Source organism: Malaclemys terrapin, chromosome 7 (genome assembly GCF_027887155.1).
Source record: "Malaclemys terrapin pileata isolate rMalTer1 chromosome 7, rMalTer1.hap1, whole genome shotgun sequence".
Taxonomy (NCBI): Eukaryota; Metazoa; Chordata; order Testudines; family Emydidae; genus Malaclemys; species Malaclemys terrapin.
In genome coordinates this window covers 55,807,674-55,834,473 of record NC_071511.1, presented here as the reverse complement: position 1 = coordinate 55,834,473, position 26,800 = coordinate 55,807,674, and the positions used below count along the sequence as shown (strand labels likewise).

At 49.7% G+C, this 26,800-nt stretch overlaps 1 protein-coding gene across 26 annotated transcripts in view; it reads left to right on the top strand.

The window, feature by feature from the left end:
- The window catches only part of CAMK2G (calcium/calmodulin dependent protein kinase II gamma), a 157,415-nt gene extending 132,436 nt beyond the window's left edge, over positions 1-24,979 (top strand). For 2 of the 26 annotated variants that reach the window (XM_054035507.1, XM_054035502.1), the window contains 10 exons: positions 2,684-2,716; positions 6,200-6,268; positions 7,743-7,787; positions 8,449-8,497; positions 10,900-11,013; positions 12,540-12,665; positions 15,300-15,375; positions 15,964-16,058; positions 17,185-17,430; positions 22,299-24,979. In XM_054035507.1, the coding sequence (XP_053891482.1) occupies positions 2,684-2,716; positions 6,200-6,268; positions 7,743-7,787; positions 8,449-8,497; positions 10,900-11,013; positions 12,540-12,665; positions 15,300-15,375; positions 15,964-16,058; positions 17,185-17,417 (840 nt within the window). In that variant the 3' untranslated portion in view covers positions 17,418-17,430; positions 22,299-24,979. The remainder of the gene's footprint in view (positions 1-2,683; positions 2,717-6,199; positions 6,269-7,742; positions 7,788-8,448; positions 8,498-10,899; positions 11,014-12,539; positions 12,666-15,299; positions 15,376-15,963; positions 16,059-17,184; positions 17,431-22,298) is intronic. The other 24 variants (XM_054035509.1, XM_054035505.1, XM_054035512.1 and 21 more) reach the window with 13 other exon arrangements.
- The last annotated feature ends 1,821 nt before the right edge of the window (positions 24,980-26,800 follow it).

Below are 26,800 nucleotides of genomic sequence, written 5' to 3'. Positions count from 1 at the left end.
GGTTGATAAGTTAACTTCTATGGAGAGCACTACCTACCATTATTGTTTGTGTATGCTCATGCTACTGCAAGGGGCCCTCTGGAAGTGCATGTAAATGGAGAATGAGTGGCTCTGGATTTGGATATCATTCTGGCCCTGCTTGAAATGCTTTATTGCACTAGGGAAATTTGGTATAGCTGTGATGGGTTGCATTTCTCTCCATGGGTGCCAGACAGTATTATCAAGTGTCATCACAATCTCAAGTATATTTTGACATGGATACTTGTTTTTGAGCACTGATTAATCATGTAGTATCTAATCATAAGATATGCCTAGGTCTGTCTTGTGGAACAATCTTAGATTCCAATTAGTTTCCTTACTTTTTTTGTGTGTGTTAAAAATCTGTTCATCCACTTCTTATTGTTTATCTGGTATTTTTTTCCTGTTATGTGGGGTGGGGATTATGAGGTGTCCAAATTTCCAGAGTCCTTCCTGTTCGGTTAATGGTATTTGAATTTAAGCTGTACTTTGATTAGTGGGTTAACATTCAGATCTGCAGAGAGATTGCGATTCCCTCTTCCTGGGGAGAGAGGTAGAGAGTGGCTGTTTTTATATTTTTTGTATTACTTGGTTGTACCCTGCATTGATACTGTGATCTGACAGACAACTGTTTCTTTGCTAACCATGTTCACGAGCTGGTTATTTAAGTCTGTTGTGCCAGTGCTCTTGATAATGTTGTATAGGTGGGAATCAAATATAAACTGTCCTGAAAGATCTGTATTTCTCGTCTCTTCTGTCTCTCCTCCCCACCCCCCTTTTTTTTCTTCTTATTGGAAATGTATCAAAATTCAGAATGAGATTGATTCCCCCCACTCCCCCTGTGGAGAAGCTTCCCTGTAGCATGTGGGTACAGCTCAGACTGAGTTCTGTCTGCCATACACTTCCATAGATTTGTAGAAGAGGGTGAAGCCTAAAGTTTGAGGAGTGGTTCCTTGGCTTGTGTAAATGGTCATGGCTCCAGTGGAGCTATGACAGAATACACACAGAGCTCCCTGGGGAAAGAAGAAGAGGTGTCCCTGCCGGTTGCAGGTGTTCTTGGTTCTGGTCGCCCCAGGGTTCACTACCATGTTCTACAATGATGCTTAGGTCATTGCTGCTGGCTTTCCAACTCAGGCCATCGCTTTGCTCTGACTTGGCCTAAAATGAGACTGGGTTTGGCTGGCTGATTTAGCCGAAGGACCATCCCTGTTCTGAAGCCCATAATGTGGTGTGTGGGTATTCAAAAATGGTCCTTTGAATGCTCTTCCCTGGGGGTTATATCTTCATGAGATCATTAATTGCAGCCCTTTGGGTGGCCCTGCAAGTTTCAGAAAAGCTTGTGGAGATGCTAACATGCCCTGGGAGAAGAAGCCCTGGAACATAGGCCGGATGAGGGCCAGTCCCTGCTGCCTCTGTGAAGATGGGCGCATGGTGGGCCACATGTGAGCAGGTCTGCAACTACTCAAGAGCCCCAAACTCTCAAATACAGGCTCAGAATGAGGCAGGAAATAGCTTTCTGGTTTGCAGTTGTTCATATTCTGCCTACCTGGTCCCAAACCATGCTGAGTGTCTGAAAATGGTGTGGGTGTGTGTGTGTGTGTTGGGGGAGCATCTATTTCTCTGAATGACTGTGTCGGTATGACTTCCTCCGTACATGTGTGAGAGCACTGGCAGAGCAATGGATTAAGGTTGGATTCATGCGCAGGCCAGATGGGGGCCCATAAGCTAACAAAGCAGGGGTCTAGTGATCCATGGAAGGGCCCACAAGCTAGAATGTGGAGACAGCAGGGGAGGTGGGAGGTGTTGTGGTGCAGGGCCCCTAGTCTGCACGACTGAACCCTGCCACCGTTTCCTCTCCTTTGAATTGGGTGCACTGTGGTACTGTGCATTATGGGACATGCTCAGAGGTGGCCCGTAACATGGAGAGGAGCAGCACCCCATAGTGAAAGAGCAGAAGCCAGGAGAGACGGGACTGGATGGTATCAGAGGAGACAGGCAGGTGGGAAGCATGTATGAGGTAGCTCGGCTTACGCAGTGACGAGGGTTGGGGGGCAGCAGTGCAACACCATAAAAGTCATGCTGGTCTGAAGTCAGAGAAGTGGGGCTCTGTCCTGGGTATTGGATGGGGAGGATGGAGAAGGGAGTGGCTTGGGGCGGGTAGCGTCTGCAGTGTGTTGGGAGGGGGGACTGGCCTGTTCTCTGCACCCGGTGGTGCCCCGAGCCCTCCCAGGTGCATTCCTTTTCCTGCCCTCTGAGTGCGTGGCTCCCCTCCCTCTCATCTGCATGCATGGGGGGGTCTCTGCCTGCCCCTTCTCTGTGGGAAGCGGTGCTTCTCCCTCATCCCCAGTCTGGGTGCCTCTGCAGGCACCCCTCTGCATGTGAACATTCCCCTCCTCCAGCTCTATGCATGTGGGTGCCTCCTTCCTCGCCCCCATCTCTGCACATGTTGGGTGTCTTTTCCCTGGTCCTTCCCCTCCCGTGTGTGGTGGGGTGTTCTTTGTTAACACTGCCTATACTTTGCACCCTTTCCGTGAGTCTGCATTTCTTCTGCTTCTCCTTCCTGCCCCAGGGGAGTGTTGGTGGCACTAACGCGTGAATAGTTTCTGTGCTTTTCTTCTCATCGCCTCTCTTCCTTCTTTTTCCCCTCTCTCAATGGTGTGTCCAGAAAAGGAAGTCGAGCTCCAGTGTGCATTTGATGGTGAGCACCTCCCGTAAGCCGCCTGTGATCCGTGCGTCCACCATTCTCATGCCATGCACGCTCAGCTTGTGCTCATCACCCTACATAGCATGTCTGTGCGGGGGTTGTGGGGGGAAAGTCATCTTGCACTTTAAAGTCCTTGTCCTCACAGAAAGGGACACATGATTGATCAGGAGCTGGCCAGTCACCAGCTTCTATTGTGTACAGAAAACTGGCTACTTAAAATGCAGTTTAATATATTCTGCCATTGGTGGCTGATCCAAGGAGAAACAGTTGGAGAAGTTATCAGCTCCCCGGGGGGGTCTCAGCAAAGCGTGTTGTCTGAACATGGGCTTGTCATTCTGCTATAGAAGTGCCAAAAGAGGAGCAAGTGGTGGTAGCCCTGCAGTGTGGAAGGAATAGGAGTCATCCCTGATATGGCAGTGGCCTCTCATGGAGCTCCACGGCGCACACAATAAAAGGTGCGGGCACAGCACCACCTGGTGGCTGAAAGCTGCCCTTAATTTATTTTCTTTAAAATTCTATACTGAAAAGGTTTGTCAGCCCTGTAATCCAGAACTCCCTGTTATCCAGATCTCAGTTATGTCTCCCAGCATGAATCAAGTACCCAGTGACACTCTCCCCACTGTATCCATTCCCCCTTCATGCATTCGAATGTGTTTGCTGTCTCTAGAACATGTTGGATAAATGGTGATGCGCTGATATCTCAAGCGAGCAAAAAGAAAACCAGCCAGTGCCATATTTCAGGGAATGATCTGCAGCCCAGTAGCTACTGCCCATGTTTGTCTCAGAGATGTGGTGGTAACTAACATGCAGGAATCTACTGTATCATCATCTGCTGCGTTGCAGCTCTTGCCTCCTTTCAGACAGAACAGGAGCTTCCTAAGGCAGGAAAGGGAGCAAAGTTGAGTGATGCCAGAGCAGAGGAGTCGGCTTTTCTGTTACTCCCTAGGAATTCTGCCCTCCCTCTGTCACATTAAAACTTTACAGGTGGTAAATCCCAAAGTACCACTTGGAATATCCCAGGGCAAAATATGACTCCTGGGGCTGCAGCCCCTCCTTCTCTCAATCCCCAAAGTATTAAACGTAGGGGTAGGAGTTCTTGGTGTCCGTCTGTCCTCTTCTCTGTTGCTCAACGTCAGTGCCTACCCTTAGCCTCAGCTCGTTGCATCAACGCAGATGGGAAATGAGAACCAAACAATGTCTCAGGGGTCACTGGGGCAGTGAAGCTTGGAAAAACAACCAGTGAATACAGGGCAAGCCCAGGTGACTTTCCTTTCTTCTAGCTGGCTGGCACATGTGTGTCCTTAGTGCTATGGTCACTGGTCTGTTTTCTCTCTTGCACCCTCTGTGTTGTCTGTCTGTCTGTCCCTCGTTGTCTAGCTCAGAGAGCACTTTCAGTGGTTCTTCCAAAACTGGTCATATCCGGTAGCTCTTCTCAATGGCCTGATACTTTCCTAGGTGGACTGTCCTCTTTTAAAAGTCAAGCTCTTCTTCTGTACTGCATGAATCTGTAAGGATACTTGGTGCCCAGTGGTTTCAATGAGGGGGCAGGGGTGTGCATGCACGTGGCTCACTTGTATGCTTACGGAGTCCACATGTTGGGTGCCTGCCTGTGAAAGTGAAGAGCAATTGGTTAAATGGCCACGGAGGCCTAATGAGCAGAAGTCACTAGATCAGGCAACTCCCTACAAGGTACGGAGATGTGGAGCACACCAGTCACGTTTTCTGTGTCCTTGATTTCGTAATGGCTCCATTCGGGAATTAAGTACGATGCTGTGGATCTGGTCAGCTGGTGAACATCGGGGACCTTGATACGCCGTGCAGAACTACCTCTTCCTTCAGTTCTGTTGGGACAGCAGTGGGGTCGGGGTGGGCAGCCGGGTGGAGAATGAGTCTGCTGCATGCGTTTCGAAAACGCTTGTGGGGCTGAGTTGAGTGAGGCAGCTGGCCCTGAGACCAGGATGATTATTAGCTGTTCTGCAGCGAGGTTCGGGGTTGTAGTGACTCCCTCGGAGGTTCTTTTCATTGAACCCTGTGGGTGAAGCCGTTCCAGAGCTGAGTCAGGTATTCACCTACACGGCAGCTCCTCCCCATATCTGGCACCACCAGGGTAGAAACACCCCTGCCCAAGCTGTGTATGTACATGGAAGGCCGGAGAGCAGAGTAATGTGGGGCCAGACCAAGATGCAGGGAGTGTCTGGTGTGTGGCATGAAAATGCTGCTCCTTTCCTAGCTTTGGGGGCTGGGCCCCCCATGATCTGTCCCCATGGGACCTGAATGGAGCTCCAGCAGGGCATGTGGCTGTGGAAGGAAAGCCAGAGGAGAGGAGAGTGATGGGCTGCCACACAGGAACCTCAGCCCCATGTTATCTGCTTGCAGTGGGTGTGGTTAAACTCTCGCCAGGCCTTTTATGATTTAGCATTTGAATTCTTCATTGTCCAGCCTCTGTTTTGGTTCCTGGGTGGTGAGGGGGTGGAGATACTGGGGTCCTCTGAGTCACCCTCTCTCTGTGCTGCTTTTGAAAGGGGGGAAGGGAGGAGGTGCAAAGAGGCCAGCCAGCTCTGAAGTCTGAGTCCCTACGAGTCTGATTTGTAGCCTGCGGTGCTGCTGATTTTACCTTGTTGCTGGCATCAGGTAGAAGGGAAGACTTAGGGGAAAGGGGTGAAACTGTCTCAGTCACGAGAGCCCCGTCTCCTGTGTGGGGGACGGGCCTGTTCCTGATTCAGCAGGGCCACTCTCACCAAACAGAAGGTCTTTGTGCTGCAAGCAGGAGGGGAGTTGGCAGCTCTGCCTCGCCTTTGGGCTGTGTGAATGAGGAGGACAGAGGCGTTACTCACCTGCCCTGTCTATGAGAGACTCGCTGGGGAAAGACACAAACCAGCAAGGCAGCCTGCAGGACTTGCTCACCCCTGGAAGCTTCCTTCATGCTCTGGCCCTAAAGTCGCTCCACACATCCCCATCGACCCTTGTCCCACCTGACCACCACCTTTGGGGCCCTGCCAGCATCATCCCATGCCTGAGTTCCCAAAGGCACAACCCCAGACCAGCCATATCTGAGATTTCCCCACTCATTTCCTGTACCTATCACACTTGTAGTCTGTCTGTACACAGCCCTGGGTCGTCATCTCCTGGAGTCACTGTCAGCTCCCAGCCCTCCTGCCCCAGAGGTTCTTGTTTGCACCTCTCTCTACCTCCCTTTCCCCTTTGGGCTGCTGCCTCTTTTGCTCTCCTTTCCCATCGCTCTAACCATCCATGCATATTTGAGTATTGGTACATCTGCTTGTACCTGGTCACCTCTGGGGGAAGGATGGTCTCTAGCGACCAGGGATGGGTTCCCTTGTCCTCATCTCTTGGTGCAAGATGAGTGTGTGGGGTGGGGGGGCTGAGGAGATGGCGGGGAATTACAAGGACAATACTGTAAAGATTTGCTGACTTTGCTACCCAGCAGAGGAACTAAAACAATCTGTTTTTCTGTCTCAGCCACAGAGCAACAACAAAACCAGTCTAGTAAGCCCAGCAAAAGAAACTCCCCCAGTGCAGACGTCCATGGTATCTTCCCTGACTACTACTACTTCCTTGTCTTTCCTGTTTGGGTTACTTTTGACTCTTACCTCCCTGAGTGCTGCTTGTTCTGCTCTGTCTGAGCTTGTGTTTTGGCTTAGTTCTGTCTGTTCCTCTGCTGCTGTGGGGTCTAGTCACAGCCGTAGGGGGCTGCGGAAGCCGAGTGGAGTGGTGGTTGGATGTGGGGACTGCAGCTGGCCTGGATTACCCCTTGCACCATCCCTGTGTAATTCTCATCTCTGACTTGGGGGAGGCTGGTTTTGAAGAAGATAACGATGTAGTGATGGAGCCACTCTCTAACACCCAGGAAAAGGAAGCATGGACTTCAGGCCACCGTGAGCGGGTGGAGTGGGCAGATACATCTTGAAGGAACCCCCTTTGTGGCCCACTCGCCCTATTGGCTGTGAGGTTAATCACCTTCTGTGCTGTCATCACCCATTCATGTTCTGCAGCATGCAATGGGGTTGTAGGGCATGCTGTGCCTGGTATGTTTAGCACCCCAGCCCAAGTGCGTTCTACCTGGATACCTTTGGAAGATCAGGCAGCAGTCAAGTAGGTAGTGGAGATGGATGGGTGTGTGTGCATTGTTGCAGCCATGGTGCCCTTGCCAATCTACCTGGAGGAGTGATGACAGTGGGTGAAATGGGGCAGGATTCCACGTGTTGTTTCCAGAGCAAAGGGATGAGTGCAGAAGCTAACTTGTGCTCCTGGAGGCCTGGCAGCTGCTTTCTGTAACATTCCAGAGTTTTTTTCCTGGGACATGTCATAATTTTAAGCTTCCCCAGATTGGCTTTACCTGCTACTCTTTTGGTGCTGAAGGCACCTTTCTGATGCCTTTGTGTGTTACAGATGTCTCATTTGGGAGATGTTTGTTTTAGCAAATTCTGCATTTTCCTTTGCAGCCCAGTTCCCTGAGCAGTTCCTCTCTGGGACACACTGGCTTATTTTATCCCCTTTTTTCTTATGGAAATTATCAATGTCCCTTTTCAGAGTAAAAAAATCTGGCAAACTCAATGGAAAGCTGGGAGACAAAGGCCCATGCCCCACCCACCACCATCCCCCTCGCCTCCCTCCCCCAAAAATCTGTTCTCTGAGAGAGAACCTGCTGAGGGCTCATTGCTTAGTCAGTTGCCTTCTAGAGGGTGGAGATTTATACTCACAGCTGCTAGCTGGTCACAGGTTTAAGCTGTTTGTGCCAACACTGTTCTTAAAAGGCGAGTTGGGACCTGGTGGGTGTTTGGGGGCTTTGTCTCCTTGTGAATGTAGCTGTTAGTTGAGCATCTCTTTTCAAGAAGCCCTTGGTGCAGGGAGTGTGTGTTTGGAGACACGTCGGCAGCTTGGAGTGAGTTTGTTTGTGGTTTGTTTCCATGTTGGTCACTTGTTCTGTGCTTGTTGGAGAGTGAAAACAAGGGGAAAAGGTTTGAGAATCTGAGTTTAATTTTTTTCCCTCCTCCTTTCCTAGGAGCCTCAAACAACTGTTGTCCACAATGCCACAGATGGCATAAAGGTAAGGGGCGTGTCACTATTATTTTTCCTTAGAGAAACATCCGTGACTTTAGTTACTGCCCCTTTGTTGATGCATCACAGGATGATTGTGAACAGTCGCTCTGGCACTAGGAGGGTTGTGTTAGGTGACTGTGGGCCTCTAGAACAGTTGGGCAGGAAGGGATAATAGATCCCAAGTCAGATTTCACTGTCCCTTTCCTGTACCAGTGGACAAGATCCTCACCAGGTGCATACTCATGGTGGGCAAGATGGGAGAGTCCTGTGTGCCTCTGGTGGGCCCTGGAGTTGGAGACCAGTTCCTTTCAGTGCACCCTAAGGTAAAGTTGTAGGTGACCCATATTCCCTCTTTTCTCACCTCATAGGAGAGTTGTCCCCTATGGTATATACTCCCAGGGCTTGGTGCTGCCTTCTTGAATGGCCCCAGCTTTGAGGGCTTGTGCCACTTCTTATGAGAGGCTACTCCAAAGCCTAATTGATCTTGCTTCTAGATATTGACTAATACTTGGCCGTTTCATCCCAGTCCTCTTAGAAGTACTCCTTCTATAATCCCGTTCCCGTCCCTTCCTTTGTTTTGCACTTCCCCCATCCTCTTCCACAGACAAACGGAAGTGTCTTCAATCTACTGACTTTGCCATCTAGTAACATTCTCTTGTGCCATGCAGGGTTCCACAGAGAGCTGTAACACCACCACTGAAGATGAGGATCTGAAAGGTAGGTGATATTGTGGGGCTGTGGGAAGGAGACTCTGGAGGTCTGACCTGCCACTGGTGGTGCAGAGTTCAGTCATCATGGTCTAACATCCCCAGAGCTGTACATCTGATTTGGTTCTTGAGTTTGCCATGCCTTTGTCTGCCATGCCTATTGCAGTGGGGTCATGGGTATGCACCCTTTGATGGACACCAGCCAGCCAAGCCAGTTAGCTGTAAAATCCCTCTTGGTAGCTGTTCTCTGCTTGCTTTACCTGTAAAGGGTTAACAGCCCACCGGTAAAAGAAAAGGAGTGCGCACCTGACCAAAAGAGCCAATGGGAATGGGAATTGGCTCTTTTGGTCAGGTGCGCACTCCTTTTCTTTTACCGGTGGGCTTGTTAACCCTTTACAGGTAAAGCAAGCAGAGAACAGCTACCAAGAGGGATTCTATAGCTAATTGGCTGGCTGGGTGTCCATCAAAGGGAGCTTCACCCACGACACACACACTCACTCACTCACTCACTCACTCTTCATTTATCACAGCACCATTCAGTCTGCTTTGAGGAAGTGGCCAGCCTGGCTTTTAGGGTGTGTGTGCCCTCCATGCCCCGAGTTGTGTGTCTTGTTAGTCTCATGGTGGGAATTCTGTCCTCACGGGCATTGGAATCTCTCCATTCCCAATCATTTACAGGACTGGATCTCTCTTTCTTCCCCTCTCCAGATCTGGAATCTAGCTGTTCCTTTCTGTGTTTCGACACAGCTTGCAGGGGATTGAGATCTCCCTGTTTCACCCCTCTCCAAGGAGCTCTCTGTTTCCACACCCATGTCTTTTGGATGGATGTACTGTTTCTGGTCCAGGGCAAAGGGACTCTGCTCTCTCTGTTCTGTTTTCCCTTTGCAGATGGAAATGGAATTCCCTGGCTGCCACAGCGTTGGGGCATTTTAGTGGAGAGAGATGTTAATAAAGAGGGGGGTGAAATTGTATACCTCTCCAGGACCACATTGTACAATCCTTTCTCCTTCCTGTGATGGGCTTACATGAGTCAGACCTGCCTGGCCTGCTGGAGTGCAGTGTTTCAGCAGCTGCCCAGTACACTGGGAGGTGTAAGCAGGTCAGGGAAATTCCTGCCCCGCTGAAGAGGAATGTGGTGGAGGAGACAGTGCTTTCCCTGGGAGCAAATTCTGAAGTCTCTCTCGGGCGGGGGAGAGGCAGTAGGAAGCAGTGAGGCACAGGTACTCTCTCCCCCCTTACAACCAAAGTCTGTTCTGTCAAACACCCAGGACAGCACTAGTTCTAGCCCTGCCAGGCTCAGGGGGCTGTTCTCACTGATACCACATGAGTCAGCTGGGGTGATTCCTGACTTGCTGTACAGTGAGCTACTGGCAGCTGTTCTGAGGAGTCATGGGGACCAGAGACACACACTGCTGGCTGGACAAATTCTCTAATACAGGTCCAATTTCAAGGGGAGACCTGACCTCATCACATGCTAATACTGTAGCCCTCACTTCTTTCCAAAGTGAGGATGGAATGAAGCCAACTTGAGGGTTGGGGACTGGATGACTCAGAAGATTAGTAATGGCTAGTGGAATATGTAGCCTCTGATCCCTGGAGACATGGGTCAGAAACCAATTTGGACTCTTTAATCTCGAATAGATGACTGTCCACATTCTGAAGTCACTCTTTATTGAAGCCCAATAGCATTGGCAATTTGTCAGAATTGGCGTTATCTTCTTAGGACTTGGAAGAGCAGAAGATGCTGTGGTGAAGGGGTGGTGGCAGGGAAGAAGCTTGCACAGTTACTGTCTGCACTGTGCCTAGTTCTGGCTAGTACTGTTATCCCTTTACTTCTAAGAGTGCCAGCACTCACCAAATGCTTCCTTATTTAACACTTCCCCCTCAGCAGTTAGCTCATCAGAAGTTGAAATCCAATGAGAGGCTCAGAAGCAGGGCCCCCTTTTCTCTATCGGGTATTTTTCCCTGTTTACAACGTATTTGTCACTCGAGCCAAGAAATTCATCCTTCCTCCATTGCTATGCGAAGCCTGGAGTCCTCAGCTCCCTACACAGCCAGGCCCCTGGGGAACGAGGAGCTACTTTGCTGCTGCTGAGTTTGAATGAGACAGACTAGGCAGGTGTACGAGGACAGGCTGATGCCAGTGGAGCAGTAGACAGCTTCTAAGCACGTGGTCAGTGATGCCTCAGTGAGCCTTTGGTTGGAGTGTAGCAGGGCTGAAAGGAGCATGCCGTTCTACTGAGGGACCATGCTGTAGTGCAGGCTGCTTGCCTTTGTGCTGGAGGGTGCTCTTTGCAGGTTTCTGTGCCCAGCAATGTGGTTTCTTTAATGTTCTCCTTCCTTTCTCTTTTTTTATTTACTGAACTGCGTGTTTTGTTTGTTTTTTGTGTTTTTAATTCCCTGCCATGCTAGCTCCCCCTCTCTCCACCGGGGATGGCAGCTCAGTGCTTGAAGGACGGAGGCACAGTGAGAGCAAAACACAGACTGAGTCCATGCAGTCCCAGCTTTCTCTCTGTTTCTCAGCCAGTAAGTCCAGGGGTGCAGCGCTCCATAGCATCCTCCCCACCCGTCCTCTACCCTCCCCATGACCTTCCTTTCCCCAGTTCCCTTCCAGAGGGTGGATTTTCATTTTCAGTACTTCAGCATATAAATAAATCCATCTCCACTCCCCCACATGCTGAATTTCTCCAGAGCCCTCTGTAAAGTGGACCCTCATCCTGGATAATTCCATTCCCCTGCTTCCCTGTGGATAAGGCATGGCATTCTCTGTAGTGACACTTGCTGGATGACATTGCACAAGTCACGTTGCCTTTCGTGCCTCAGTTTACCCAACTGTAAAATGGGAATGAGACTGGCCTGACACTCGGGGTGGTGTGAGGCTGAATTGTTTCCTGTTTGTGACGAGGTTTGAGCTCCTCAGATGGAAGGTGCCATGGTAGTGCTGAGTACCAGTAGTAGGGTGAGTCACCTTGCAGGGTTCTCCGGGAGTAGGGCTGTGGCAGCTGGAAGACCTCTTCCCTGTGCCTTCTGCCATGTCTGGAGCTCTTTGTGTAGCCTTGACTCTGGAGGGGCTTTCCCTTTGCGTGTGTGTCTCCGTTGTGTGTCTCGCTCAGTGCCTCAGTGGGTTTGGAGCTGAAAAATCCCATCCGTTATCGCGTGTTCTCCCGTGTCTTCCTCGAATCTGTCGGCTCTGTAGCGTCCTGACAGCAGAGACACTGTAAGAGCAGGTGGCTTGGCTATCTATGCCCCTCCCTGTAGGCATGTCCCGGAACAATCTGTCTGGGTCCATTCTCCTAGTGGCCTCACGGCCTACCTAGAGGGGACCGTAGTGGAAAAGGCCACAAGTGTAGTCATGCCTGGGGGTATTGGGAGCCCTCCTATCAAGCTGTCTGTAATGGGTGGGAGGGAACAGCTGCCCTCTCCTCTTGTCCCTCCTTTGCTGCCCCCACTCAGACCTCCCCGTTAGCTCATTTGGTGAAGTGGTTGCACCTCCCATTTGGAAGCATCTTCAAGAATGTGTGGCTTTGATAGGTGCAGTGACTGGGGGAGAGCGTCCTCCGTAGCCAGCTGATCTGTTAACTCCAAACTGCTGTGCCCCCTCCAGCATGGCTTCCTCCCGTGTCCAGCCGCCCTGGCCATGGTGCAGTGCGAAGTGCCTAGCCCCCTCTCCGCTGAGCAAGGAAGTATTCTACCTTCCCGCTCCTCCTGCCTTAGATTTGTGGTGATTTGGATCTCCTGCTTGTTCCCCCCATTCTCCCCTGTGCTGCTCAGTCACTGATCTGAGAGGGTGGGCTGCTTCAGGGCATGCCAAGCCCTTTGGTATCAGTGAGATTTCCACTGTGCTCTGAACGGTTTTCCCTGCCAATGCCCTTCTGAGCATTGTGCAGTCCACATGGCGTGACAGGAACCAGCCTGGAAGATGGGGGGGGGGGGGGGGGATCTGTGTGGAGATGGTTGGCTGGGGCTGTGTGGTGTGCTTCTTTGTTGGTTTTATTTTGCATTCTGTTGTTGGGTTTTTTAATATTATTTTAATGCTTACGTTTGTTTTGCAGCCACGCAGTCTTGTGAGGAGAAGCTTCTTGCCTGGGACAGCCCAGGGCAGACACTGGAGTTAGAGCGTGCTCAGTCGGAGCCTTTGCTAACTCCTGTAGTTCCGTTTGTACTTAACAGTGCAGCGTGTAAGTTAGCGGTTGGCTAGCAGTAGTGGAGTAGTGCAACTAATTCTAGACGTCTAGTTACCCTCCTCTTCTTCACCCTTATGCCCCCTGTACTCCTGGTCCCTGCTTGAGGGGGCCAGTTGCCCTTCCATGCTACAGCTACAGGGGTGACCCTTGTAGCCGGCTAGAGGCACAGTCACATTGAGTAACATGTCTCAGTTCACGTCCACACACAATTGTTTCTCCCATTGCAGCTATGTTGCCAACTGCACTTGTGTGAGTGCATTCTGGGAGACTCCAGGTAGATGTCCCATACTTCCTCAGCAGGGGATGCAGTGCCTGAAGGACATGCACGCAGAGCGGCACAAGCAGCACGTGGGGCCATGTGCTCTGGAAAGAGGGTTGGCCCAAACCACTTACATAGGCATGATTATTGGGTCTCAGGTACACCGCAGACCAGTGTGGGGAACCGGTTGCAGGAGGACAGCCATGTGGTGGAACACATGGTCACTAGCCACGTGTGAACCATGCTCTGTGTGTGTGTACACAAGCCATGTTTAAAGCCAACCGTACCTTGAAGTGGCTACAAACTTGGTTAAAAGTTGTAGTGTGGGCAGGGCCTTAGTTACTGTGTTGTGTTCCTCTCTTGTGGAGATACTACCTGGCAACACTAGGAGAGATACAGCCATGTGAGCCTCCCACTGGCAGCACCCAGACAGTATCATCTAAGGTGTGTGAGACAATACATGGCGGGGAGGGTTTCAGGAGACAATTGTTGTTTGGTCCTCAATTACCCTTCCTAGAAGAGAAAGCAGGGGAGGCCATGCTGACTTCCATCTTGACTGGGAGGCAGGAGTGCCTTGCTGTGTGAAAGCCAGGGGGTGCCCACCCTCGGAGGTAAGGGTACACACCACCTCTGTCGCCGTGGTAGCTCAGAGCGTACAGTAAACACCGGGACAAGGCACAGTGTTGTGTACTGGCTTTGTGTGGAGTGAATGCTGCTGTGCATGTTGAGCTGGAGACCCTCTGAGATGAGCTAGCCCAAGGCTCTTGTAGCTTTAGGCTTCTTCACTCATCCCAAAGAAAATCTTTCTCTGCTCTTCCCCCCCGGACCCTGGGGTTCCTTCTCGAGATGCTGAATGTATCTGTGCTCTCTGTACGGGGTCGGAGACCCCATTTGTCCTCATAGGGAAGAGACGCCAAATGACTTGCTCATGAAGCATCATTTCATAGCCTGTGTAACCCAGTGCTCCCCCTTGATCCATTTCCCATGCTCATCAGTGCACAAATAACACACTACGCTACAGTACACTAGCCCCACTGCCAGGACCTGTTCAGTTAGCGTGACGAGCTCATGCTACTGGCCAAAATGCATCTGTGGGGAGCTGCATAGTAGAACTTCCTTGGTGGATTTCAGAAGTGGGTGTGGTCACCTCTCACACCAGCTGAGATTACCCTTTTGCATCCTAACTCGGGCAGTTAGTGTTAGAAGCGGTGGGGGGGATGGGTAGCTTCAGATAGCTGGTGACAATAGCAATACTTAGGTTATTTATTTTGTAGCTTTACAGATATCACCTCGTTGGCACATCCTAGATAGTGCCAGCAGTTCATACAATACCTTCATTTACAGAGCGTGCGTGGGGGAGGCAGGTGTAGGAGGCCTTGGGTATATGCGTAGATGCATGCGTGTGTACAGTGTATACGGATGTAGCGCTGGGATCAGTGTACACTCAGGTGTGTGAACTCCAAGGGAAAGATTAGTTCTAGTGAGCCCTTAGGGACTGCTACTGAGAGTTGTAATAAAGTCCATTAATTGCGCAGGATTTGCTGCAGTGCTAGGTGCTTTGATATCAGTGGTAAGGATGGCAAGATGACCGGAGAAAATAGGTGTGCTGGCCAGAGAGGACTGGGACAGCAACAGGCAGTAGATCCAGCCACGTGAATGTCAGCTGAGCAAAACTAGCTGAAGTGGCAGTGCTAATTGAGTGCTGAGTGCCCCGAAGCCAGTTACAGGGAGCTGTGTGCAAAGCATGGGCTACTGTGTGGGGATGATGCCCAGCCCCGTAGAGCCAGCAATCTGTTCTGCTTTAGCTGCCTCACTAGCTTGTGGAATCTGTCCCTGCGTGTGTCCCGATGGCATGTTTGCAGCACTCGCCATCTGGGGAGTGTTGGTGATGGTCATAGGTAAATTGCTGAGGGATTTTTTTTGGCCGGCTTGATCTTGTTGTGGCCGCTCCTATACGAGGATGTTGTGGGTGGGGGGCTTCCCTTCCGACAGCTGGTACCAGGTTTTACGTTTTCCTTTGTGTTGGCCTGTTCAGTGACCAGGGGCCCTTCCTTGCAGTCCCTGGAAGCAGCCCGGGCTGTCGGGATGATGAGGCTCCTGGGACAGGCCTGGTTTGGAGAAGAAAATGAGTATGAGACAATGTCTTTATTCCCCTTCTCCCTGCATCCTGGGGTCACCATTTCCCTTTCATACCACTGACCACGTAGATGGCTGCCATTACCACGCATCTCTGGAGTGCAAGGAGCACCTCCTGTGAGATCCAGGTCAATGGCGTGCTGCAAATTGTCCAGTAGGAGGTGCTTGATTGTCTCACTTCCTCCCAGTCAAGACAGATGCATAGTTAAATTGCCTTTACTTCTCGCCCACAGTGCGCAAACAAGAGATCATTAAGATAACAGAGCAGCTGATTGAAGCCATCAACAATGGAGACTTTGAGGCATACACGTAAGTACAGTGTCACTGGGCATTCAGTTTCTACATGCCAGCCTGTGGGCGAGAGGCAGCATGGTCCCTGCCCACGAGCAAGTCACATAGGCTGTCCAGCGCAGTGGGGAGCCGTCCAGGCAACAGGGTGGAGAGGGTTATACTTCACACTCTGACAACTGCAGCTGGGGGGTTAGAGCCAAGGGGGCTCTTTAAATGAACATTTGGTACCAGGAATAAGGCAGATTCCAGGCAGCAGAAAGGGTTACCGTCCGAGGAGCACATCTGGAAACCCTGTGATGCAGGAGCAGAGGGAGATGGGGATGATTGCTAGGGGATGGAAGGAGGTAGGATTAAGAGACAAACTGTGTGTGATACATGCTTGGATGCTTGACTGGACCACAGAACAGAAGGAAACACACCAGCTCTGGGTAGTCAACATGGGTCTCAGTCCCAGGCGAGTGGCGTGTCTGAATAAGTACAAGGAGCTAGCAATATGGCACAAAATAGCCCCTGGACTTTGGGGCTAGTCCGAGAAAGGGCGACAGCCCTGAGAGGTTGATAAAGGGGTAAAATCCCTAGGGCAAGAATATTCCTTTTTCTTTGCAGGAAGATCTGTGACCCAGGCCTGACCTCATTTGAACCCGAAGCACTGGGGAATCTAGTCGAGGGGATGGACTTCCATAAGTTTTACTTTGAGAACTGTGAGTGGGTAGATTCCAGCAATGCCAGCAGCCCCCTCCTCCACACCTCTCTGCCCTATCTTGGGAAATGGCTGCAGTTCTCTTAGACTGTCCATGGACACCAGGGTTTAATGTGGGTGAACTGTGAAGGGTTATTAAGATCCAGCACTTTCTGTCCTCCCTCACTGAGGTTTCTGTTTCCCTAGTTTCTCTTCACCCTGAGAGTGGGGCTAGTCTGGCACAAAGTACATTGTCCGAGTGGGAACCGGTGGTTCAAAGGGACCAAGACACTGGGTTTCCAGTCAGTGTAAAAGGGGAAAGAGATGCTAACCCAGCTCAGCTGGAGAACCCTGCCCAGTCATTGGTGTGAGAGGGTTCTCCCTGTCACACATGCCAGGACGTAGCTCTTTGCAGTGTACTTCTCTCAGAATTTCTCCAAGTTGAGGTCCCACACGCCTGGTTCAGATCCCAAACCTTGGTGAACCCTTTGGTAACTGGGTAAGAGGGGGGACACCTTGTCCATGTGGCTGGGAAGGCAAACCCAGCAAATGCCCTTGTGTGGGTTTGTCCTTCCTTTAAATAACACCCCTGTGGTTTCCTGTCCCACCTCCATCCCCAGGAGTCACTACAGTGTGGGGCGAGGGAAGTGAGCTGCTATCCTGAGCTGCTGCATGTGGCTGATCATGGGGAAAGGGCCCCCTTAGCACACACTGATCCTTGGTTTGTGAGGTGAAGGGGGCCTGGTCGCTTCTTTCTCGTTGTCTGCATGGCAGCCCTGGAGTGCCTGTCACTGAGGCCTGCTGGTGCCCAGGGAGGTCCTGGCTAGCCTTGAAGGCCCTCGTTCACAGCTGTGCTGCAGGTAACATCTGAGAATGAGAATGGCCCTGTAATTGAGGCGCTGGCAACACTGATGCCTGGAGTGTGGAACGTGTTCTGTGTAGAGCAAATGGGAGCTGAAGGGTCAGGAAACTTTAGGGATGAGGGGGTTGAATTCGGGGAGGAAGAGAGGTGGCTGGGTTGTGCCTGGGGAGTGTTGGGAGCAGGAGATGCTGCGACCTAGGATGCAGGTGGGAGGAGAAGGAAACGGGGACAGTAGATATAGCAGTGTGCAAGGCCTTGAAGCTGATGGTTTTGCGTGTCACCCCAGTACTGTCCAAGAACAGCAAGCCAATCCATACCACCATCCTGAACCCCCATGTCCATGTCATCGGCGAAGACGCAGCCTGCATTGCCTACATCCGCCTGACTCAATACATCGATGGCCAGGGCCGGCCCCGCACCACGCAGTCTGAAGAGACCCGCGTCTGGCACCGTCGCGATGGCAAGTGGCTGAACGTCCACTATCACTGCTCTGGGGCCCCTGCCGCTCCGCTCCAGTGAGGATCGAACACAGGTACGCTCCAGCGGGGAGGGCAGATGACTTACGACGGGGCCATGGCGGCTGTACGTGGCAATGAAGTATCGGAAGCCCAGAGTGTTGAGAGGCCATTAACCAGGCTCTGAGGGATGCTCGTTTACTAACTGACTGCGGGCAGAGTGGAGCTAAGATAGTGAAACATTTCTCTCAGCCCTCTCTCCACCTCAGGTGTTCCTTTCCCTGAGCGTGCGCCATAAGGAGGTGGTGATCTCGCTCTGTTGGCAGATGGGAGTCTCACTCTGCAGGTATAGCCCCTTACCAAGGATTTCAGAGTGCTACAGCCGCCTCCAAGGGATACACTAGTGCTGGGCCAGCCTTCCCAGGGCCGCCAGGCACTAACCTGGGGCACTTGGGTCAGGTTATGCACTCTGGCCTTGGACTGCGGAGGGAAGGCATATGCCTGGCTCTGGGGCTGGGGCGGGGTTGGGTTCGTGGCTGTAGTGTGCTGGGCTCTGCCTCTCTGGTTCTGGGGTGCAGAAGGGTCCCATTGCTAGGCAGAAAATGTAATGAGGTCTTGGGAGATTATTTAAGGTAGGAACATGGGGAGAGTTGCCCGAAGAGCAAGTAGGTCAAACACGGATCTTTTCTAACAGTGTCTGTCACACAAAGGCAAGGAACCAGGGAAAGAGCAGACAGAAATTACAGCTGAACAGGTTGAGATCCCAGAGGTAAAATTGCAGGAAAGTAACAGGGAGTTAGACTGAGATGTTGAATACAAATAGGTATTCAGCCCCACATGCAAACTATGAACATCTGCATAGCAGTGAAGAGCATAAAAGCAAACGTGTGAATGAGACTGCCTGGCAGTGCAAGAGAGCTTGAGGTGACAGGTGCTCCAGGAGCATGAGGCAATGCTAAGTCAGTGGGGTACTCTAATACCTGGCTATAAACAATACAGGGAAGGACAGATGAGGTTGGAGAGGTAGCTGGGGAAGTTGCTCCAGAGCTTAACAATTCCCTAGGGTTTTAATGAGGCAGTGTCAAAGTAGAGAGGACCATAGACTACAATATATTGGGATACAAATCCCAAGCCATAAGAATACAAATATATTAAGAGTGTTAATACTGGCTTTCTAAACAGCAAAAGGATTTTGAATGTACTGAGAGAGAGATCAAAGGCAAATAAAGCTAATGAAATGGTAGTATTGGGCAACTTGAACTAGCCACATACAAAATGGCCAAACATCACAATGGAGCTAAGTCTGACTAATCAATTTGTTGACACTGTCAAACAATTGCTTCTTGGAACAGCTGGTTCTGAAGAATACCAGTTTGGCTCAGATAACCTCTTGAAGCTTATTATTTAGCCTTGCTGGTTTACTTATCTTCTTGCTTTCTCTTGTGTTGAGATGTGTGCATGCCTTATGCATCCTTTCTTATGTGTGCCTATGTAGCAGTCATGCTGAGTCCAAGAATTTAAGTTTCCTAACGTCAGAACCTTTTTGCCTAGATTCCTCCCTTTTTTTAAAATGCCTTTTTCTAAATTGAGTATCACTGGGTGAGGTTCTCTGTGACTTCTTCCCAGAGGATGTTGAACTTCATTATACTGCCGTCACTGTTACTAAGTGGCTCAACTACAGTGATGTCTTGAATGTAGTCCGGTGTATTGTTTAGGACTAAGGACTTGTGTACACTTAAAATGCTACAGTGGCACAGCTGCACTGCTTCAGCTACCTATGCCGACGGGAGGGGCTCTCCTCTTGGTGTAGGTACCCCACTTCCCTGAGAGCAGTAGCTAGGTTGATGGGAGAATTCTCCTGTCGACTTAGCACTGTCTACACTGGGGGTTAGGTTGGTTTAACTGCATCACTCAGAGGTGTGGATTTTTCACACCCCTGAGCAACACAGTTACACCAAACTAATTTCCTATTGTAGACCAGGCCTAAATCAAGAATAGCTTCTCCTCCAGTGTGTTCTAGAACAATTCAGCCGTAATGAAGACAATGTAAGGGACCATAAATTATGCCAAGCAGTACGTCAGATGGGAACTGGGAGGGCTAAGATTAAATTTGAAGAACAAGTAGGCAAATATACAAAAGTAATAACAATTTCAGTATATCAGAGGTGGGTAGCCTGTAGGAGCATTGGTGGATCCACTGGATTACCAGGGAGAAAATGAGGAGGATAAGGATATTGCAGAGAAGCAGAATGATTTCTTTGCATCAGTTTTCACCATAGGGCATGAGCCCTGTCCTGCACCTACTCTTTTCTGGTAACACAGATGAGGAGCTGTCAGAGACTGAGGTGTCAAAAGAGAAGGTGCTGGAACAAACTGGATAAATTAAGGAGCAACAGGTCACCATTCCCAGAGGGTTGCACCCAAGAATTCTGACGGAGTACTCCTGGGGGAATTATGCGCCACTATGCGCACACAGAATTCCTGTCCCGTGCAGATTTATTTGCTTCCCTGCGGAAAAATGACTTTCTGACGGAGAAGCAAAGGGAAGCTGCAAGAGTGATCACACGCCCCCTCCCCAGCAGTGCAGGCATGTCGTTTCAGGTGCCTGGAGCAGTCGATGGAGAGGTAAATCATTGCAAGGGGAGGGAAGGTGGGGCTGGGGACACTTGGGCTGGGGCAGGTCAGACCCACCCCCTGTCCACCCAACCCCCATGAATCTAGACCCCCTCCCCATACCCTGACCCCACCAAGTCTCACCCCCTGCATCCAGAGACACCCCCCCCCCCACTGAGACTTCCGCACTCAAACCCCCACCATGACGAGCCCCACCCTCTATGCACCTGGACTACCCCATTGACCCTCCATACCTGGACTCCCACCCAGCTGCACCCAGACCCCCACCCCACCAAGCACCCAGACCCCCCCACTGAGCCATCCAGACCCAGTTCCAGAGCACCCCCGCCCCCATAAGCCCCTGTGCATCCAGATGCTCCCCCTCACATGCACCCAGATTGTCCTACACAGAGACCCCTCACCCCACACCTGTATCCCTCCACACTTGGATCCTGCTGGACTGAGCCAGCCTGCCTGCCTACACCTGGTGTTCCTGGCGCAATGCTGCTAACCCTGGTGAAATGCTTCACCTGCTACTCCTGAGGGAATTCTGAACCAGAATATTAAAAATTCTGTGCCAAATATTTTAAAGTTCTGCAAATTTTATTTGTCAATAAATGTGGAGGCTCCACCGTGGCAGTGGGAGCTCAGGCCACTGGCTACACAGAGGTGGAAGATCACCCTGCAGCCCTCCCCCCATTCCCTGAACACAGACTCGGTTGCGAGGCTGCACCCAACCCTGACACAGCGCAAGAGTTGGGCCTGCCCCAGAGGTCTGTGTCCCGGAGGAGAAGTGTGGGGGAGGACTGCAGGGTGACCGCCCTCCTCTGTGCAGCCAGTAGCCTGTGCTCCCCACTGCCATGCTGGAGCCTCCATATTTGGAGAATTCCCTTAGGAGTAAATGTGGAGGCTGGGTTATTTCTCACTAAAATCAGCTGCTGGGCTGGAGGGTAGCAAATGGTATAGCTATATTTGGAAAAGGTGCTCCTGGAAAGGATAGCCCTGGGACCCTCCCTTTGGTAATAGGTCACGCTGGCTGAAACAATATTGAAACAAATTATGAACCAGTATAAACTGTTTGTGCCCATTGCTGGGCTTTACATTTACTGTAACCCCCCAGGATAAAGGCTGCGGAATTGTAGACAGCTGTCTGCAAACATGCTCCATATGGAGCAATGGTCAAAACACACTGAGGTATTAAGATGGAGAAGGAATGGGATGGAGGACAATACTGAAAATACTATAATACCATAATATACATCAGTGGTTCACTCTCTCCTGGAATACTGAGTTCAGTTCTGGTCACTCCACTTTCGACCGGATATAGCAGAATTACAGAGAGTCCAGTGATGAGCATAATTTAGACATATGAGAACCTCCATGTAAAGAGAGGCAGAGAAGAACTGGACTGTTACCATAGAGCGGAGAGGAGTCAGAGAGGACGTGATAAAGGTATCCAAGGTGGGGAGTAGTAGAGAGGAGGTAAATCAGATAGTCCTAGTTACCTTTCCATGATACAAGAATAAAAAGCAGCAAATTTAGAACTGCTGAATGGAAATACTTTTTTTAGCACAACACACAGACTTTGGAATTCATTGTACAAGACATCATTGAGGCCAGCAGCTTAGCAGGACCCAGAAAGAGACGGGTGGTTTATACAGATTGGGGGAACATCCAGAGTTACGTGGGACAAGATTAAAAAGAAAACAAAACAGTATGCAGGGTTATAAACCAACCTCCACCAGGGCAGGAGCTGACCTGTAACTCAGGGTGAGGAAGCAACTGTCCCTACGGGCAGGTCATTCCATAACCATGCACGTTGAGGTGTCTCACACCCTCCTCTGAAGCGTCTGGGGCTGGGCTTTGGACCCCAGGTTTGGTCTGGTCCAGTCAGACAATTCCTTCCACGCTGTCCCCTGTCGCTGGAGTGCTGGGATTCATCTTCCCCTCCTCTAAAGCACCGTGTGAGGAGAGTTTCCCTCTGCTATAACAACCCCATAGCAAAGCAGCAACTGCAATAGCGGTGTCCCTTCTCAACGTACCAGTGGAGATTCGTCCTCCCAGCCTGGAGTACAGGGGGTGGGTGGGAAGGAAGGGTCCCGTCCTGGTGTGTGGCAGGGGTGCACCTTCCAAACCCAGCTCTGGTGCGCACTGTGTGTGGTGAGGTGTTCCTTTCTCTTGGATCACTTGTAGCGTTTTCTCCCTGCCTGGTATGCTGTGGGAGAGTTTCTATATAAATTGTGCAGCTAACTTTTGGCTTTATTTCCCTTCCTTCTCCCACCCCATTCTTTTCTCTCCTTTCTGGGTGGACATTGCCACCTCCTGGTTGCAGCAGCTTTTGGAGATACTCAGCTGGAGGGCAATATCTTCTTAGCAAGCAGCTCTGGAGTGCCTGAGTGACAGCGACGGTCATGTCCGTTTTGACGTTTAAAAAAAATTACAAATTACAAACCGGCAGCAGCCAAATGCACGAAACCCTGCATGCATCTGATGCTCCGGGCGCTGCCGCCTTTCTGTTGTTTTCCATGGATCCATCGTGTCTGTTTCTGCTGTACGAAGGTGTTTTTTAAATCTAAGAGAGACATGTTGTTTGTATTAAAAAATAAAATAAACCGGAATAATGATAAATAAATGACAGACTGTCCAACACCCCCTCCCCCAGGGCTGACGAAATGGCATCAACTGGAGCATCTTTCAGAAACCGAGTGAGGGGGAAAGCAAAAGGGAAGGCGAGAGAGCGCGAGGAGGAGGCGGCAGCTTGAGCAGCGGATTGCTGAACTCTGCTCCACAAAGGCAAGGTGGAAGCTAACATTGCATTCAGGCTGTGCTGTGACTTTAATCCGTGAGAGATGGCGAGGAGACACTGGAGGGGCCTGAATGAAGAATGCGAGGGAAAGGTGAAGGAATGACACTTCTCCACTTCCCACTGCCCAGCGGACTGACTTCAGCCCAAGTTTCTTCTTAAGTCTTCAGCATGGTACGGATGCTGCAGAAAGCTGGCTGCTCAGTCGCCGGAGCCCACAGACTTCCTAAAAACGAAACGGGATGTCGAGTAAAACCAAGGCTGGAAAAGGGGACTCTAAAAAATGGTTTAAATAAAAATATAAATAGGAGCTTGCTCTTGAGAGATCCTGGTTTTAGAAGTGGCCACTCCCTGGCCAAACACGAAGGTTTGCAGCCAGCTGACAAAAGAAGCGTTAAGAGCAAAGGTTTTTAGAGGAAGAGGGTACGTGTATGGGATTTCTTTTATTGCTTTTTTTTTTTTTCTTGTAGCGTAGCTGGGATCCGCAGTGCTGCAGAACACATGTTCCTTAGGAAGCAGATGAGAAAACTAGTGTTATGTTCTTTTATGAAGACTCACGCATCCACCTCTATATGATGCATCATTAGCTTGTGTTTGATACTGAAATATATGCACCCATAGAATTAAGGGGCTCACTGGGTTCCAGTTTGATATATTTTTTGTTTGTTTGTTTGTTCTCTGGTAAAATAGCAGAGGGAACCAGCAACCCAGGGCAGGTGCTTCTCCCCTCCCCTCCCCCCATCTGTTTTGTAAGTGTCATGTGTCCTGGTGTTCTTTTGGCTAGCTTTTCTGTTTTTTCATGGTGATGATGTAATTCATAAAACAATCTGCTCAGAATCTCAGCAAACTGTAGACAGAGGGCTTCAGGCCTCATGATACAGAGGGGAAAGGTAGTTACTACAGACCTTCTGATGCTTGTCCTTTGGGCAAATTCATCTTCCTTCCTTTGTTGGGGAATGCTGTCTATTTCCTTTATTTTCTAGAAGAGGAATGTTGAATTATTTTGTGACTTGTCATGAATTAATCCTGGCCCAGAGAAGCAAAAGGCCTTTTTAGTAGGCTCTCTTAGCACTGAGAGGCCCCCTGATTTCTGTGTCCTGATCAAGAGGGGGGCAGGGACTTGGTCATTATTGTGGGATATTTGGATGAGCTTTTAGCTGAAGTGCCTCCAACTACAAATCACTACATTTGGTCCTGGGGCTTTACAGTTTGTTATCCCTACACTCCTGAGGGACAGATTAGTCAGTATATTAAAAGGAAGGCAACGTTGTAATGGATTCTAAGGGAAAAGGAGGGCTAAATTCTATCTCGATCCTTTTTCAGTGGAATGATGGGAAGGACCCGGAAGCTATAGCACTGAGTGGAGTTACTGCCTTGCTCTGGAAATCCCTCTACTCCCCTTTAAAGGAAGACACTTAAGTCAATCCCACACCATGATAAGAGCAGCTAATCCATGAAGCAGGAAAAGACCATTCATACTTCCCAGGGTTTGTCTGGACAAATAGTTTTCTTCCTTCCTCCACCATCCCAACTGCATGTGTGGGTGTGGTGTGGGGACTGAGACAGGAGGGGGTGAACACTGTCTCTCATAATTTCAGAACATTTTTAGGAGGACACTAAGCTAGTGAGTCAGGCGGAGGGGAAAAGCTTTGATATTTTATTCAGATTTAAAAAAAAAAAAAGCCACGCAGAGAGCAAACAGGACATTACAATTATGCAGTTTTAAAAAGAGAAATACAAAAAGTTATGCATGCCTTCTTCGGGTCTGATCTTTCCTTGTCTCTTTACCTATTGATTATTAATGATTAAAAAAGGCCCTCTGTATTTAGTAACTGCATCTTTCAGAGAAAACTTAAATGGTTGGGTTGTTTTGGTTTTGCACAGTCTTGGAGACAAGCTCTCTGTTTATTCTTTTAAAATAATGAGAACCTTAGCTTGGTATGGCCATTATCAGACATAGCTGTACACCTTTAGCATTCTTAATGTTCTCTTATGGGGCTAATATAAGCATCTATATAATATATATTATAAATATCACATTTTAAACAGGAAATGGAAGGCGTTTGATGCAGAATTTTTGCATGATATAGAAATAATTAAAACAAAGTTAGCTAGTGTTTGTTTGGTCTGAATGTTGGTAGAACCTTCATAGCTTTGTTACAATGAAACCTTGAACTGAAAATATTTAATAAAATAACATTTAAACAGGGCATGAAGTTGAATGGCATTTCTTTCTTCTGTGTACCTTGGGACAATGTGGCTTTGAGGCTTTTGAGACACAATCTTTTCTCAGAGCTATGTTTTTGGAGCAGCAGATCTATAGGTGGCATTTGTGATCGCATGTGATGCTTCGCCTTATGTACATGTGGGTCTACATGCATAACAAAGAGGTGGTTGCTGACATGGGCAGTGGAACCTTCGGGAGTAAGTCCCAGTAGTGTGGTCCAGTGATCCTGGACTGGGCATCCATCAGCAGACCTGAGTGCTCTATCTGACCCTTCCACTGACTTGCTGTTTGGGGACATCCAAGCCTTTGTTTCCTTTCCCACCGTTTGTCTTCTCTGCTTAGATTACAAGCTCTTTGGGGAAGAACATTTCTCTTGCTATGGGTTTGTCAGGCCTTGACATTTTTAACTCAAGTTACTTGATAGCTAAGTCATGTTTATTTGCTAACATGTTTGCACATGCTGGTCTGGAAACTCCAGCAGTGTTCGTTCTAGGACACCCATCCATTTTCTGTCCTGGAGCAAAAGTCATGGGAAGGCTCACACTATAAACATGTTGGCCAATGAGTTAAAACTATAGTCTAGGTATACCCCATCTGTCAGTACAGTACCTGTTGTGACGGGGCCCCAATTGTGACCAGTCCCATAATGCAAATAATATTTCAGTAGACTTTTCACATCACCTAGGCCTTGTCCCCACCAACATTTTTCTCAGTCCCACCCCCACCGCCGCTGCCCGTGTTGCATGGCCTGTGCTGCACCACTAGTTGTAGCAATAGTGGCCATGTTAGCATACACAGGGCACCAACTTTTTAACACCTTTTTTGTCAAGATCTGCTCAGAGCCAGGCTAGTAAACACAAGGGTAAAAACACCGGTGCTTGGCTACATTAGTGTGCTTCCTGCTACCACCCATGGTGGAGCTGTGCTGGCAGTAGTGTAACAGTGAGAGCGTGTGTGGAACATGCTCATGTAGACAATTTTTCCTTCCCACTGTGAGCGTTTCATTGTGCGAATCCCCTTGGAAGGTAACTATTATCACCTATCAGATAAGTGTCAAGGGCCACTTCTCAATGGGACTATCACGTCTCCTCCCGAGAGTGAGGAGAATTGCCCCTGCACCACGGGGTGGGTAAAGAGCAATCTGTGCTATCTACTGGGAATTAAAATATGGCCTTTCAAGGACTCCTACATTGATGTCAGTGCCCCCCTGAATTCCAGGGATGAAGAGAGGCCTTGCTATCATTTCTGGTGTTGAGAGACGGGATCGCTTGCCAGGTAAGCCCTAAACCACAACAGAGGTGTTTTTGGAAGAAAAATATACTTCAGTGTGGCCCAGTATACACTGAAAATGACCCCTTGTCCACGGTGGTAGTAATGGTTTCTTCATGACTGGTCTTGAAATCTGTTTTAGTTGCTAGTGTAGCCAGGAGAAACCATTTCCACACTATTACAGAAAGCCTCATAGACACAGTATTTCCCTAGCATAGATGGGGTCTTTGACAGGGTCTGCGCATATGTGTCTCAATACATATTTATACTGTATGCATGTGAATTAATTGCATTTAATTTGCACCTTTGGCCTCTTCACCACCTGCAATCTTTCCACTAATCCATCTGTGCCAGGACATCAGTAAAATCCCAGACTTCTGATTAGTTACCTCAGAGCAGCTATTAAAACCTTTCACAAAAGTGTTTTCTTCCCACTGGCTCAGCCCGTGGCAGGATCTGAGAATGGCCCCACCTGCAGGCCAAGGTTGGCAATACCTAAGGGTAGGGATAGGGTTCAGAGTGACCTAGACTGAGG